At 37.2% G+C, this 17,233-nt stretch overlaps 1 protein-coding gene across 3 annotated transcripts in view; it reads left to right on the top strand.

Annotated features, from left to right (window-relative positions):
- The window catches only part of GABRA1 (gamma-aminobutyric acid type A receptor subunit alpha1), a 45,628-nt gene extending 31,065 nt beyond the window's left edge, over positions 1 to 14,563 (top strand). For all 3 annotated transcript variants that reach the window (XM_089532087.1, XM_089532077.1, XM_089532095.1), the window contains exons 8-10: positions 2,969 to 3,121; positions 6,847 to 7,049; positions 11,669 to 14,563. In XM_089532087.1, coding sequence (XP_089388213.1) covers positions 2,969 to 3,121; positions 6,847 to 7,049; positions 11,669 to 11,983 — 671 coding nt within the window. In that variant the 3' untranslated portion in view covers positions 11,984 to 14,563. The remainder of the gene's footprint in view (positions 1 to 2,968; positions 3,122 to 6,846; positions 7,050 to 11,668) is intronic.
- Positions 14,564 to 17,233: the final 2,670 nt, after the last annotated feature.

The raw sequence follows: 17,233 nt of genomic DNA, 5'->3' as shown, positions 1-17,233 counted from the left end.
TTGGAGATACAAAGAGATAGGAGAGGGTAGAGATCTGCTTGAGCCTCCTGAGTCTGCTTATGATATACATACATTTTGACCAACATATTCACATGTTTAATCTGCACTGTCTGCATAGCTAGTGTATTTAAATGTGAATTTGTTTAGTCCTAATCCATTTGGTTTATAAACACAAGAATACAATGTTGCTTAGGGAAGTTTTTTTGCAGATCAAATAGGTAATTTATTAAAATCTTTCATAAAGCCAGTGTGATGGTCTGGAACTTGTGGTATCTAGGTGCCAGTCCCTACTGAGCTATGAAACATGAATGAAGGCTGAGTGATAATATATTTATTTAGATATAATGTTTTGCCAAGCTCCAAGCAGGACTGAAGTTTGCAAACCAAACTGGCCTTTGAAGTAGTGACAAAAACACCATACTACACCATACTTATACCTATCTGGTGTGAAACATTCACAGCATACAATGTGGTACAAGGAGGTGCAAGTGTCTCGACCAAATTTTAACTCCTAGATGCCCATGACACAATGCTTCCAAGCCATGTTTTTCTCTCTCTGGACTGGCCCTAACATCATAAAATACAATGCTTGGTGGTAGACATTAATCAAGTTTTGATCCTTTCAAAGTGTGAATGATTTGACAGACTATTGGATGGTAAAGTATATGGAAGGGGGACCCATCAAGGATGGTCCACAGAAGTTTCAGAAAAATATAAACATGAACCTGAACATTGGTGAATTAGAAGGGGAGCATTACAGAATTTTATTCATCCATTAAAATGCACACACAAACAGTATAGAGCAGAAGGGATTCAATGACAGGTTGAAATGTGTCTTTCTTATAAAAATGTGATTTAGGCTGCAATCCTATGCACATTTGCCAGTGAGTAATCGCTATCCTGAGTATATTGGAATTCTGTGTGTAACAGGAGGACTTCCACACTACATAGTTATAATACTGTGATCCCCCTTTAGGTGCACCCGGTAGAATCCTTGTGTTTGCAATTTGTTCAGAGGTCCCAGTGGAGCTCTGAGGCAGAAGTTTCCAAATGACTTTCCCTCCACTGCTACTCTCATGATTTCATAGGAGAGAGCAATGGTAGTTAAGGTGCAATATAATGCTCTCATTGTGCAGTATGAAAGTATCCATGGTTAGGACTGCATTTGTTAATGCATTTGTTTGGTAAAGGAATGTTAATAGGATTATGTTCGCTTTATTTAATGAAAGAATGATCAGTACTTGCTATGAAATCGTGGTTTTTTTTTTTTTTTTTTTTGTCCTCCAAATTAAATATAAGAAAAAATGGGCAACTTGAGTTTTGTTATTATTGTGTGCCTCCATGTCATTTTTGACTTAGGCAACCCTAAATTAAGCTTATCACAAGTTTTTTTTTGGGAGGCTTCTTCAGAGGGGGTTTGCCATTGCCATCCTTTGAGGCTGGGAGAGTATGACTTGCCCAAGGTCACTCAGTGAGTTTTTAGGCTCAAGCCGGGAATCAAACTGATCTCCGGGATCATAGTCCAATGCTCAAACCACTACACCATGCTGGCTTTCATGTCAAGCTTTAGGTCATCAGTACTTCTGGTAACCATAGCTACTACAAGGATGGTGAATGAATTCTGGTCTTTACTTATGTGTTATGTGAAAGAGGGGCTACTTTCTTTCAGCCAATCAGTTTTACAAGGCAACCCATAATGGTGACTGAGGAATCCACTTGCTTTGACCAAAGTCAGAAGGGCCAACAGGAAAGAGAGGAGCTTTTTGTCATGCTTGCTAGAGACAGCATACAATCTGCATGAGGATCGTGGGGAGCTCGATGCCTGCTTCTTCTGCCTGAAACCAGTGGCTCGTCCCAACCTTGAAACCACAGAAATTGCTGGACTTTAACCTCCAGAAGTTCCAGCTGCTAGGACCAAGGGAATCTAGGGTCTGGAGTCTAGCAGTTAAACTCTGTTGTTTGCTGGTTTGTTTTTCTTTAAAAATAGCCTGACACTATATTATGTCACCTCTAATTTTGCAGAGGGTTTCATTTGATCACTGGACTGGCTAACTTCTTTTCTTTGCTGACAGTTACTTTGTTTCAGTTCTGCCAGTGCTGCCTGCAATGCCACATTATCTGATCTCAAAGGAATTTGATTTTTTTCAAGATATTAATTTTTCAACTAATAGTCACAAATGATTATACTAAAAATGAGATGCCTGCCTAATTTCTGGAAAAAAGCTGTTTCATAAAAGCCATTACAAAGTGAGCAGATGCTACAGATGACTTTAGCAGAGCACTTTCTTCTTATTTTTTTTAAAGAAAAGATGAAAGCCACCTAACTGATTTAGAATTCATTGATCAAGAAATGATCAAAAAGACATTTGGACAAATCCACTCTCTTTTTTAAAAAGGCCATTTCTCTTATTCTCTTCACTGGTCCATTCATACCACACACTGAACAATCTGTGACTCCTGAACTGATTGGAATCCTTATTAGTTTTTCTCTCCTAAGCAGTCAACAAAATAAGGTTATATTATGCCACTGATGGTTCACCATACAGGGGAGTGAACAGCATTATCCGTGGGTATTAACAATTATAAATGGTGTGATCTGTGCACTCTTAGTCATCATATGCTAAGAGAAGAACTTTGCAAAAGTTCCCTCCAAGATGCTTTCCAACTCTGGAATTAAGAAGAAGAAGAATTACTGAATTTACTAACAAAATATATTTTTCCTAAATATCAGGTTGCCAGCTTCAGAAATTCTGATCTAAGAATTCTATATTATATTCTTGATTGTCTTGATTAGTTCTTCCACAAACATGTGTAATTTCTTAATGGATGCATTTCTTTAAAAAAAATGAATAGCGGGTTCTGAATGATTTACTTTGGGAGAATATAAAGTATTTTATCTCAAGTACTTTGCAAAAGATTGCACTGATTTTTTTTTTATTATTTTTTTTTTTTTGGTCCTCATATTCAGGAGAATACGTAGTGATGACAACCCATTTCCATCTGAAGAGAAAGATTGGTTACTTTGTCATTCAAACATATCTGCCTTGCATTATGACAGTGATTCTGTCCCAGGTCTCCTTTTGGCTCAACAGAGAATCTGTTCCAGCTAGAACTGTATTTGGTGAGTATCCTTTATTATGATAATTATTGAGAGTATTAGAATTCAAGGACATAGCTTAATCTGGAAAGTCAGTAAGCAAAGGGATCATGTAGCACCTGTGGGATTAAATGAAAGAAAGCAGCAGGTAGCATGAGCTTTATCACACTTTATCACACGTGGAAAATTGGGGGTTTAACCAGCGAAAATCCCATGAACACAATTGCAATTAACATTTGCACATGATCTGGTGATTAAAGTGCCATTATCCCAGGAATAAACAGGCAATAAATAGCAACAAATCATTCATGGGGAAATCCTCATCTAAATAGACTCAAGTCTACGAAAGCTCATGCTACCAGTTTCTTTATTTCAGTTAGTCTCAAAGGTGCTACAAGATGCCTTTGCATACTATTTAGGGTATTGATAACTATTTGGTTGCATGACACCATGGCTGCAGGCAAGGAGGCTACATCAATAAAGTGGCACTTTGGTAGTTCTCACTTTTAAGCTTCTGTGATATCATAGGTGTCACAGTAGTAAGACAGAGTTCACAAAAGCAGATTTCTACTCTACAGAGAAGCTCCTGTTTGTGGATAGTGTGGGTAGGACCAGGAGAGAACACAGCAGTAGGACAGGACTGGTTTGTTGAATCCCAGTTTCTCCCCATATAAATGTTGTTGTTGGTAGCTGCCTTCTAGATGACGTCTGCTTGAGAGTCATCTATGAATGAGAGGTTTCCAAGAGAGAATAATGCCCCTTTATTTCAAATCTTGTCTCTTTTTGCTGGAGTCCCTCTGGTAGTTTGTTGAAGGGGTGTCACATTGAGAATGGAGCAAGCTTGTTTTCTGCTGCTACAGAGACTAGAACACGGAACAATGGATTTAAGCTCCAGGAACAGAGATTCCACCTGCACATTAGGAGGAACTTTCTGACAGTAAGAGCTATTAGACAGTGGAACACACTCCCTCAGAGTGTGGTGGAGTCTCCTTCCTTGGAGGTCTTTAAACAGAGGCAGGATGGCCATCTGTCTGGGATGCTTTGATTGTGATTTCCTGCATGGCAGGAGGTTGGACTGGATGGTCCTTATGGCTCTTCCAACTATACAATTCTATGATTCTATGAAATTGGTAAATCTATTTATTACTCCAAATCCATATTTTCTGCACCATGACACCTCATTAAAATTTCTATAGGAGTAGTAAGTACTTCAAAGCAGTATCAACATTAAAATGTTGAGTTCAGAAATAGGGTTTCTAGGTAGAATCTGTTCAGAGGGTGTTTGCCCTTGCTTTCCTTTGAGGTTGAGAGAGGGTGATTTAGCCAAGGTGACACAGTAGGAGCAAGGATTTGAACTCTGATCTCCCACTATCCTAGTCCAATATAATAATAATAATAATAATAATAATAATAATAATAATAATAATAATTTATAACCCGCTCTTCAGCCAAGGCTATCGGGATCTTATGTATGATCCTATGCAGGATCCTATGAGCTGTTCTTTCAGCATAACTGTCCAGTAGTACTTAGCTGCAATTAGTTCCATTTGCTTCTGCATTGGTTTCTTAAGAAATTCTATGCAGTGATATAGTATTAAATCTCAAGTGTAGTCCCCAGACTTGTGACCCTAAGGAGAGTCTATAAATGAAGGCAATTGTATTTATCCTTACCAGCTCTTGAAATGTTTTACTTCTATTCTGAGCAAATCTTTTGTAAAACTAATTGTCCATTCCAGACCAAGCCACCCAAGGTACTTTAAAAAACAATAGGGAGAGTTAATCACAATACATTGTTTTATTCTTCCCTGACTATTTCAAAGAGGTGGTGGATGATATCAACTTGCTAATGAAAACGTCTATGATCTAGACCGTACTAATGAAAAAGTCTATGATAGAACTCTGTGAACTCTGGCTCTACACCATCTTTGCATTCTCTCTCTCTCTCTCTCTCCTTGCTATTTATTTCTTTTTGTGTATATATGGGTGTGTTTGTTTAATTCCTTTAGCCTTAGAAAGCCCAAGAAAGGAAAACCTCTAGATAATTCAGTGAATGTAAATACATTGAAATAGATGGAAAGCTGATTTAAATCAGTTAAGATACAAGCCTGTAGATGGTTTGGGTTCTTAAATTCCATTATTTCATCAAGACTAATTGAAAGCCTCAATCTTGCAGTCTTTAAGTCAGTTTTTAATACACAAATTGTGATGCAAGCAGAGCCATTACAGAACAGAGATAATGGATAACTGAAATATAAGATTATTTCCCTTCCAAAACAATAAATAATACATTTGAATATGGATAGTGCAAGATATTTCTGATTGACATGTGTTTTGGCTAACATTTGACACAGTGGAAATATACTGTAGCAGAGATTTAATATCATGAGATAACTGCAGTTGTCAAGGTAACTGGTGAGTATGTGATTTAATGCAATGGTAAGCAATAGAACAGAGATGCAGACCTCATATTCAAAGTAAAAGCTCAGTGGCTACTTAAAAGAAATTTGTTTGGTGGCAGGTGATGAACATTGCTACTCAGAATGCAAAGTAAATTGCCGCAGAGGCATCTTTTTCTTCTCTCTTATTTAGTCACACTTTATAACTAGCCTTTCAGCTTGTGAAGAGCAGCTTGGAAGTGTTGCTACTGGAGATAGGTTGGGATTGAGAAAGAAGACAAATAAAAGGATCTCTCCACTTATTTAAAGACTGTTGAGCCAGCTCATCCAGTAGATATACTGTATAAACAATGACTTTATTTCACCTCAAGTGACAAGATGGCTGTGTTTCAACCATAAATGGCCCACTCAAAATGTTTTGGTGCTTGAGGCAGAAAAGCAACCTGGCATCCTTCCCTGTTGGTAAAAAACTAACAACTGCCAGCCAATTTAGTGATATCACATGGATTTTCATCTCAGGTGGGCTATCTCACTCTGGACAGTGGGCCACCACTAATTTCACTTGTTTCCAAATTTCAGCTTCCTTTAGTTGCAACTTTCTCCTTTGACTATCAATGTTTACTGTAAGGATTCAAAAATAGTGTGGAAGGACGGACCATAAGACATCAGGAGATGTTACTTTGAGTTATAAGGTTTTAGTCTTATTTGTACTTACCTTGAAAAATAAGTATCACTGAATTCACTGGAGCTTACTTAAAGAGTTGTACTACAAGCAGATAAAAAAGTGTAAATAAGAGCTGATCCATATGTATTCACTACGAAATGCCTGTTAAATATAGTTTTCCTCACTGTTTGGGATCTGCAATATCCAAAACTGCTTTCAAATGCTAAAGAGGGCTTCAGATTATCCTTCTTCCATGCACAACGCTGAACACTTGCAAGTACTGGGTATCCTTATAGATCCTTTTAGAACCTGGATTACATATTATTTTCTCTCGTGGCTTGAAAATATTTTAAAATACACATAATTTCCAAAAAACAAACCTTTATTTTGCAGTTTTATATAAGGGACACCATTTTACTACCCTAATGTATATAATGGGATTTGAGGATTCATAGATTTTGATAGCCATGGTGTGTGTGTGTGTGTGTGTGTGTGTGTCTTGGAACCAAACCCCAGTGGATGCCAAGGGCCCACTGTACATAGAGTGATTAATTACAGTGGCCTTTAGAGGAAGCAAAAATGTATTTATGTATGAAAAGAGCATACAGTGGCCTTTAGAGGAAGCAAAAATGTATTTAGAGTGGACCAATAGGCTCTAATGGATTCTGAAATGTTCTTTTGCTTTGAAGGAGTAACAACTGTGCTGACAATGACCACCCTGAGCATTAGTGCACGGAATTCCCTTCCAAAGGTCGCCTACGCCACCGCTATGGACTGGTTCATAGCTGTGTGTTATGCATTTGTTTTTTCGGCACTGATTGAATTTGCAACAGTGAACTACTTTACAAAGAGAGGTTACGCATGGGATGGCAAAAGTGTTGTTCCAGAAAAGGTAATCATTTAAATGTTCACCTGATGTTTTATATATAACATAGATAATATGAACCCACTAAGCAAAACTGTTTGGACTTGAAACCTGATCCTAAATATGTTTATCTAAAAGAAAATCTCACAAGTTGTATCTTATTTTTTATTAAAGAATGTTGAATTGTGGGTCTTGAATTTTAACAATCTCAAAGAATGTTCATGTTTATGTGACTGTTCATCATTCACTAAGTTCTGCCTTCACACGGAAGTCACATATAGAGATTCCATATCATCTACTACTTCAGAATATCACCACTTCAGAATAAGACTTCAGTAGACAGAATGTTGGCATTCAACATGAAGTTATCATTTTGAGTCATTAAAATATTAGCTGTCTAGTGAATTTGAAACAAACACTGTTAGGGAGAGCAAGGGGCCATGTGTGCAAGAGGTCATGTGTGCAAGAGCCAGAGACAGGGCACATCTCATCTAGAGTTAAGTATTTTTTTCAGGGAAAAAAAATCAAAATAGCAAAAAAAGTCAGAATATGCGCATTCACAGTGTGAATTGTGTAATTCAGTAAGATCTTCAGGTTGAGAAAATGTCTCTATCCCAGTGTGAAGGGATCTGGCTGCACTGCATCTGATGTCTCAACACAAGGTGAAGCAGAGTAGAGTATTACATCTCATTCTGTTTCCATATCACCCATGTCTAGGGTTTTGCACATCAGTAGGTTTGGCTAAAGAAGCTATACAAACTGAGCTCTGTTGCAAGAGAATTCAGTGGGCTCATTGCAGTTACTTCAATGAAATGCTCTTCATCGAGATGGAACCATTTATTTCTGAGTGCTAGACTGCTGCGCTGATGAGGTTGTCTCTGTCCTGCAGAATATTATGAGGGAAACATTAAGAGATGACAACAACAACAACATTAGAGTAAAGTTGTTGGAACACTGGAAACTAGCACAGCTCATAAAGAGCAAACCAAAGCACTCTCAATCTTGAATGATTTTTGGATCATACTCTGCAGATGGATTAACTGAGCTTATTCTGTCTATTAGATAGAAATAGTCAGCAGCTTTTATGCCAAGAGGCTTCTAAAGGATTTAGTTTCACCATGCATTTTTTTCCATGGCTCTTAAAAATATCAATGTGATTATTATGTATGGACATTGTTTTCACTCACCCATTTCTAATGTCTGAGGAACAAAGATTGTATATGAAAACAAATAGATAATATCAGAAAGTTTATAGAGGAAAGTTCCAGTAACTCCCGAGTAGCCATTCAGGCTGCTTGCCATACTGCAGAATCAATGCTGTTTGACACTGCTTTAACTGGCATGGCTCCATCCAATGGAATTCTGGGATTTGTAGTTTGTTGTGGCACCAGACACAGAAAATGAAATATTCCACAAAACTACAAATCCCAGCCACAACTACTGCAGCCACAACATGGTGAGTTTGAATCTGCAGCACTCCAGGTTGACTCAGCCTTCCATCCTTTTATGGGTCAATAAAATGAGTATCCAGCTTTTTGTGGGCAGTTGGCTAACACACTGTAAACCGCTTAGAGAGTGCAGAGTTCACTATGAAACAGTATAGAAATGTAAAGTATTATTGCTATTAATTCCATACTATAGACACAGTCTCAGTTTCTGGGTATAGGAAAAGTAGGTAAGTGATTTGCTATTGCAATGACAAATGGAACCTGAGTGCAGAGAAAAATGATGAGAAATTGCCTAAGCAAAGCAAAGTAAGTGCCATCAACATTTTATACCCCTGGTTCCCTGCAGAGTCCCCTCCACTCAATGCACAGCTGTGAGGAAGAGATTGTCCTCTCAGACAAAGGATGATGGTTGAGGTGGCCCCTGGGACTCTCTCTTCTGCAGTGGTAGCAAACACTGTTTAAATTTGGGATAAGTGCTAGTTTAAGTAACCTTAAACTTGGGAGTAATTTAAAAAAATATATCTTTCAACAGCAGTTGCTGCCATTACAGCAAAATGGCAATGGAACAGGCACTCTCCAAGGCCACCTCAGTCACAATATCTCTCAATAAGAAAGGTACCCTTACTTGGACCAAACAGCATGGCATAGGCTGAATACTATGAGGAGGCGTACTGTAGCTGGGGGGTTAATGCTTTCTGGCTGCAGCAACAAAAGTAATTGCTGAGAGCAGTTGGCAGGGAAGATACCCACATAGTTGTGTTTGTGGTGGATGGAAGGTGGGCCAGGAGAAAGGTCAGCAGACAACCATGGGGCCATGAAAGACAAATGCTGGATAACTGGAGTTCTCAGCAATGCTCTACTTCCGAAGGCAAGGATCTCGCAATGCTTCACGAAAGAGCTAGCATCGTTCCCTTTGTACTACTGTGGTTACAGGGTTCTGGTTTAGGTGACAGAGACATAGGACCTTCCAAATAACAGGAGTCTTCCTTGGAGATATGGTCCCAGTACAGACTGATGCAAAGCGCTGGCCTGGGGCCGATTTTAGGGCTCCGGAGGGCTGGGCATCCATTCATGCCCAGCACTACTAGCTCGTGCGCCATCTTGGCACAGCCCCATCCAAACAGGGTATGTGACAATGATGCACAGGCATCCACGCACCCAAACGACAATCACCGGAAGCAGCGGTGTTATGGTGCATGAGAGCCATTATGGCGCTCCTAAAAAGAAGCCGCTTCTAGCTTCTTTTTAGGGAGCGCATTGGTGCCGAGCCATGCAGATGGCACGGCACCAATGAGGGACAAAAACCGGTGGCATGGAGCCACCCATCAGTATCCCCCCCCCCCATTGAAAATCAACTTCTAATGGTACTGATGCTGCTGCTGTTGAAAAACATCTCTCAGTTTGAATGCCTTCTTTCTCCGTGAGCTCCCTGTAACCTTTGTATGACGCATAGGCTATTCTAGGAATATTCTGACTCAAGCCCATGAGGAAATAATAAGAAGCAAATGGATTTTCCATTGGAGACTCATTATTTTAGGGTTCTGTTCATTTCTATAACTGTAATGAATGGAACAAATAACACTCTCTTGTTTAGGTCTCCACTGGTTTCTGAAACAAAAGCATTCCTGATCACATCTTTTTCTACACTAAATCAGACTTTGTGAACATATGGTGTCATGCTATAGCAGCACTGGGCAATTTAAGAATGGTTATACACCTTTCTGTGAAATTGGTTGTGAAATCTAAAGTTCTCACTTCACAGACTGCTTCCTCCTACTCAGAGGCAAAAATCTGTAAGCTGCATATCTGTTTTCATCTCCCTCCAACAGTGACAAAATGTACTTTCCTGCAGGCAGAGGACCAGTTAGAGGTGCAGCAATTGCACTGTACTGGCTGTATGCCTTATACTTCACTAAGCCACTTCTATTTGGCTTTTAACATACCTGTTTATTATTTCAATATAATTTAATATATTACATTATGTCAGTGTTGTGCCCCTACCCAAGTTGCATCTAGGACAGGTGGACCTGATGCCACTTTTTTTGTGTGTGTCTCCAAAAGATAGTTTGACTGTAACCCCAGTTTACATTTATTTCAGAATAGGGAAAATCCTTGTTCATTCATACAACCTGAATTACACACACACACACACACACACACACACACACACACACACACTCAGGATTAGAAGGTAGACTAACTGAACAATGCCCTAAAGTTAAGAGCTACTCTCAAGCAAAGTAAAGCCACTGAACCAGTTGGGATTTACATAAGTTTTGGTTTATTCATTGGAGCCTAATAATTGGATTAGGCAGATAAAATCCATTTGGTTTAAATCCAGACTATATGAAACACCATATCTTCCCATACAAACCTGTAAGAACACTAAGATCTTCAAGGGAAGGCTTTCTCTCAGTCCTGTCACCGTCAGAGACTCGCTTGGTGGGGACATGAGAAAGAGACTTCTCAGTGGTTGCTCCCACTCTCTGGAACCCCCTGCTGCAAGAGGGTAGGATGGTCCACTCCTTGCTTTCTTTTCTCTGGCAGGGAAAGACATGTTTGTTTAAGAAGGCTTTTAACGATTAAGCAGGGAAGGTTCTTTTTAGATTATTTTATTTGTTTTAAACTTCTGTATGGCTTTTAAATGAATTTATAGTGTTTAATCTGAGGATATTTGTGTTTATAATTTTATTGTAAATGTTTTTACACTCGGGAGAAAGGTGGCATATAAGTGAAGTAAATAAATAAATAAATAAATAAATCCGTTTGAAACTACAAATGAGGAATTATAGTTCATTCCTCCACCACTCTCAGAAACAATCTTTTAAACAAGAGCTGGATATCCCTATGTCTGCATATATCCACATGTATATGACAATCTCAATATCAATCCACACTTACATCAACACATGCATACACAAGTGTCACAAACCTGTCATATGAACTACCACATTCCACTTTTCTATGCTCAAAATCCATATCCTTACATTTATGCATAAATATTCCACCCCCAAGACTTGTCATTTTTTGACAATGTGAAAATATGCTAGTGAAGTAAAAGGAATTTTTGTACATTTCTAATACATGCATAATTCTAAGTTTATGTCATTATTTACCAATATTCCAGTACCAGAATATTTATGAAGGGGTGATCCATGCATTAAAATCCACATTTTTTGTTTTTTTTTAAATTCCTAGCCAAAGAAAGTCAAGGATCCTCTCATTATGAAAAACAACTCCTTCACAGCACCAGCAACAGCAACCAGCTTTACTCCTAATATTGCAAGGGACCCTGGACTAGCTACTATTGCTAAAAGTGCAACGATAGAGCCGAAAGAAGCTAAGCCTGAAACAAAGCCTCCAGAACCCAAGAAAACATTTAACAGTGTCAGCAAAATTGATCGACTATCAAGAATAGCATTTCCATTGCTTTTTGGGATTTTTAATTTAGTGTATTGGGCTACGTATTTAAATAGAGAGCCCCAGCTTAAAGACCAAAACCCTCCTCACTAACCCCATTAACCATAGAGTTTGTTCTGTCTCTTTTGCACTGGGAATTGCTTTTTGGTTCTAAACACACAGCAGTTCCCATCTGCTTCATTGCCTCTGTCTTAAAGAAAATGAGATCTTATTTTATAAAGTAAAAGTATATTATATATATACATATATATAATAGAAAAAAAAGATATTAACTCTGTACTCTAGGGCTGTAACAATGTGATGTAGACACCCTATTCTGAACCGTGTCTCTGAATAAGAGAGGGAAATGTAGAAACCCAAACCACTTGTAGATAGCCTATTGCTGAATGTTCCCATAAGAGAAGCTGTACATGTCAGAACAGAAATATTTTTATGCAAAATGAGAGAAGGTAAAACAGTCTTTATATATGTTCATGTTGCACATACAGTATTGTATTTTCCATTTTTGGAGTGCTGCTTATTTTCAGTTCTTTTATAGAATATACACCTTTCCAAAGTGGTGGATTCCAGAAAATACGATATTTTTCCTAGATTTTCCTTTGTCTAAATGCCCGACCACCAGTTTTAAAGTATATAATGTAATTTACATAAAGGAAAGCCTACTTACTAATTGTAGAGGCTATCACAGAATAGCACATTTGATTAATGAAAATGAATGCTTTAATATGCTCTCTCACTGCAGTCTTATTTTACGCATTAGAATGTCACTTGACTTTATAATACCAAACCCTGTAGCACATTAAGTGCAGAGTTCTAATTCCTTTTAACTTGTTAGATAAAACAATATTTGGATAATTTACTGGGGTTATTTTGGTTAGGGTTTTTTTGGTTTTTGTTTTAGGAAGAAGAAAAGAAACAAGAACATTGTTTTGCAAGCTCTAGCTATGTCGAATGTATTATTTTACAAAACAGTTGATTAAAAAGCTTTAGTCTGAAAAAACATATGGCTAGAAGAAAGACAAAATCTATTATTTCGATAATATATGTAAATATACAGCATGAGATTGTACATTTTTTACTTTTTTATGTTCTTAATATATTGTGTAGGGTTCACCTCTCTAAGCTCTTTATATGTTATATTTAAACAAACATATTTAGAGCCTGCAGTACAAAAAAAAAAAGTCAGTGGCATTTGAAAGGGGAAAAAAGACAAAAGAAGAGAGCTTGGAATATATTCCATTTGTAAAGTGGCTATCTGTACAGTAGCTTGCAGTTTGAAACTGTCATCCAGTGTATACTATTAGGCTAATGACTGGTATGCTCAGGTAATGCGTGAATACTAAAATATGGAATTATATTTGGTAGGAAAATGGTAAAATATTTAAGACAAATGTCATCTGTATATTATTGCTATATTTGCTGATACATAACTGTTAATGATAAGTGATGTAATATATGTAGCATTAAATACAGAAAAAAACATACACAGAAGAATGTACAGGAAAATACATTTTATTGAGTGAACTTATTACATTTCATTTTTACTGTAGCAATATATTTGTAGGAACAATATGTAAGGGCTTTAAAAACAAGATGTCCATTTTGCGAGTTATTAGTATTCCCTTCAAAATAATTCTAGCCAGACTCATTTCTGCCAAGAACTTATTTTAAGGAAAAAAATAATTAATTAAATTTTAGAGATGGTTATATATTAAAAAGTTTGAGACACTGATGGTTTTCGGAAGCATTAACACAGTGGTTCAGAATCATAACACATGGTAGTGAATGCATATATATATATACATATATATAAAGAAAATAAATGCTACATGGACCTTCAATTGAATTAGCTAATAAGATAGTCAGTTTGATATCTATACATGTTACAGGCAATGTTTTATATACTCTTTCTCAATAAATCAAGAGATTGCTGCTCACCTAGTATCTACAAAAATGAAATAGTTAAACCTTTTCTTTAGAAAATTTCTTCTTTTTTTTAAACCAATGCTTCATTGTCTACCATTTAGTCCTGTCTAAACTTGATGAGCTAATCTGACTGGAGCTTACTAAAAGAGGATGTGTTATCTTCTGGTATTACGTGTAGATATATGTATAGAAAAAAATAAAATAAAATAAACTACAACTCTTTAACTTCTGTATTTGTTTATCTTGTTATTTTTGGCGTTTAATCTGGTGTGTTCCTTAAGGGCATTTTACCTTCCTAATTATCCATTTTGCTACCATTCTGCACTTTGCACATTAGATGTGAATATTACTTAACCAGTCTGCTTTTTTTGCTATGCAATGACTGCATTATACCATCTCTTAGTTTGTTAGTCTATGTGAATAGCATACTGTATAAATCTGATTGCACAGTTTATTGAAAACAAGGTATTCGCTCTGTAGCTTTTTTACAGTGCTTTGCTAAACCATGTAATAATAGTAAGTCTTCCTTGAAAATAATGATACACTCTTATAGAGGACAGTTTCTGTTTATTCCTGGGATAATTAAAAAAAAAAGATGACATTGAATGTGTATTGCACCTCCGTGCAGTGATGTGGCAATAAGACCTAAATCTATAATAGAGGTTGTTTATGGCAGATGCATGTAATGCTTTACAGAGTTTAGCAAAAGCTCGTTATTTTATGTTGAACTGTAATTCTATTATACAAATAAAGTAAAAAAAATATGAATAATGCAAGTGAATGTTTTACTTGGTTTATTATTTTATGTTTAAACATGGCTTCATTTTAAGACTAATAATAATAGACTGATAAATGATAAGCTAGACCAGGCCCCTTTCGCCATGTTACAGGAAATAAGTGATTTGGAAGGAATCCGGTAAGGCAGAGTACTCTAATATGCCAAGAGAGGTAAACAGAAGTTCCTATTGTACAGTATTATATAATGTTTAGACATGTGCTTGTTTTACATATTTATTTCCAACTCACACCATCATGACTTGAGACAGAGCCATCAACTGCAAAGGAAAACCAACAAGATAATATCCCCAGTGAAAATATACAGTGTTCCCTGAAGCGATTAAAGCTTCCCCATTGAGACTTAATCTCAACCACCAGACAAAACAATAACAAAGTGCAATAATAAAATGCTAAAGAAGCCAATATATTATTTCAGATGCTGGATAATTATCTTAAGGCCTAATAAATATGAATATGGATGTAAACAGTTCTGGATAATGACTGAATGAATAAAATTCTGGAAATAGATTGAATTTATAATTCATTGATTCCCTAAAGAAGCAGATTGACAGGTACTGTTGGGTCTATATTTGTTGGCCAATTTGCATGATCCAATTTGGTTTGTTAGGTCAGGGGGGCTGAACAAAGGCTGTGGCAAAGCAGTCCTATAAGGTATTTGTTGGTTTTAAAAAAATGCTATTTTGGGACTTATTATATTCTATAGGCTTTATAAATTCTCCTCTCCACAAGCTTGTGTGCCTTTCCAGTGAACCTTATGTGGGAGAAAGCAGAAATGGCTGGTTACCTGGGAGATGAGACTGAATGTCAGGACGAAGGACCAATTCATTCTCCCTGAGACAGAAAACAGATTTCAGAAGAAACTGAAAGGCTTTTTCTACTTTATCCTCTGACTGGAAGGAAAAATGTCTTGGAAATAAGGACAAATACTACACTTGGATTGCTCACATAATTCATATTTAATTTTATCTTTCAATTATAATTTGATTTAGTGATTAGTAAAATAAACCCTTTTCTATACTTGAAAATGGTTCCATGGTGAACTGTTTTTTAATGCCACTTGAATACCCCCCCTACATTTGGTGTGTTGTTATTTGCTGTCATGTCAGCTTTGACCCATGGCAACCCTATGAATGAGAGACCTCAACCCACCCTGGTCATCAACAACCCTGTTCACATCAGCCTGTGACTGCCTTGATTGAGTAATCTGTTAATGCTATATTCATCTTTTCCTGTCTCTCTTCGACTTTTGAGCATTATAATATTTTCCAGTGGGTTGTGCCATCTCAAGATATCCTCAGTTTAGCTAATTTGGCTTCTAGACAGACTTCAAGTTTGATTTGCTCTAGGACTATCTTCTTGAATATCCTATTGTCTAGATAATACCAACCAATTTAATGTCTATGCTTAATTTGGTGAAAGTTGATTTGTGAAGCTCCCTGATACAAGACAATCGTGGTTGAATTTTCAAAAAGCAATTTCCAAAGAAGGATTAAGAAAATTAAAAATTATCTCTGCAATAGGGCCATTCATTGTGGATAATATTGGTTGCCAGTAGGGTATTTCTAGAATGGGATGGTAGCTTCAGTTGCATCATAGCTTCCATTGCATGGATTCTAAGTATTTGGTCTTCCAGTAAACAGGCAAATTTGAGATAAACAATTTGTGGTGGACAATAATTCAGTGGCAAAGGTAGAGCTAAAGACAGTGTAAAATACCAACTAAATAATCTCTTGCAAGCATAGACTAACATTTTCTGTTCCTCAATATTTTGGAACTTGAATTAATTTAAACCACTTAAGTTCCAGACCTTTGCAATGTGCATCATAACATAACAAAGCAGCGTGATCTAGTATGTCAGGTAACTGGCAAGTGCTATTTGCAGAGCAAATAAAATATTTACTTAAAACGTATTTTTCAAGACAGCCAGCACAGTGTAGTGGCTTGAGTGTTGGAATCAGTCGCATCCCCATGCTGGGTGTCACCTGGTGCTGGGAGGGGGCTGCTGAGGAGGGCAGCAGCCAAAAGGGCATGCTCCTCTGACCCCAGGCCTTCTCCTTGAGAGGAAGCCTGGGGCTGGAGCAGTCAGGAAAAGCATGTGCACATCCCCTCCTCCTCTGGTCCCAGGATTTGTCACTGAGAGGTATCCCAGGGCTGGAGCAGACAAAACAAAACCCCAAACCAAACACCTTTACTTAAAATCAAAACATTGAAAGGTTACTTTTTTATACTACCATACACAGAAACCCCCAACTATGTTGCTTAGTTGTCAAAAATAACTTTTCCAAGACTCTGCTTAAAATATGTGATTTTCAGTATAGAATAGACTTCATTTGCTTTAGGAATCTGAAGCTCCAGTGAAAAGATACTTTATTTCATCTTGTTTCATGGATCAGAACAATTGCTTGACTACATGAGTGGAACTGAAGAAAATTACACATTTCTCATATGAAAGAATCAGACTGATGAAATAAAGGAGACAACTTTAACATTTCATCAGATTTTGTTGAGTAGATTTGCTGGGAAAAGACACATTCCCCTGTTGTACATCAACATGGCATGGCTTAAATACAAATGTGTCAACTGAGTGGCAGCACTGGAGTTATGCAAGCAAAGTGTGTT

This window comes from Sceloporus occidentalis, unplaced genomic scaffold (assembly GCF_023333645.1).
Source record: "Sceloporus occidentalis isolate IW3139 unplaced genomic scaffold, rSceOcc1.0.p SCAF_1, whole genome shotgun sequence".
In the NCBI taxonomy this organism is placed as follows: domain Eukaryota; kingdom Metazoa; phylum Chordata; class Lepidosauria; order Squamata; family Phrynosomatidae; genus Sceloporus; species Sceloporus occidentalis.
This window is presented reverse-complemented; position numbering and strand designations above follow the sequence as displayed.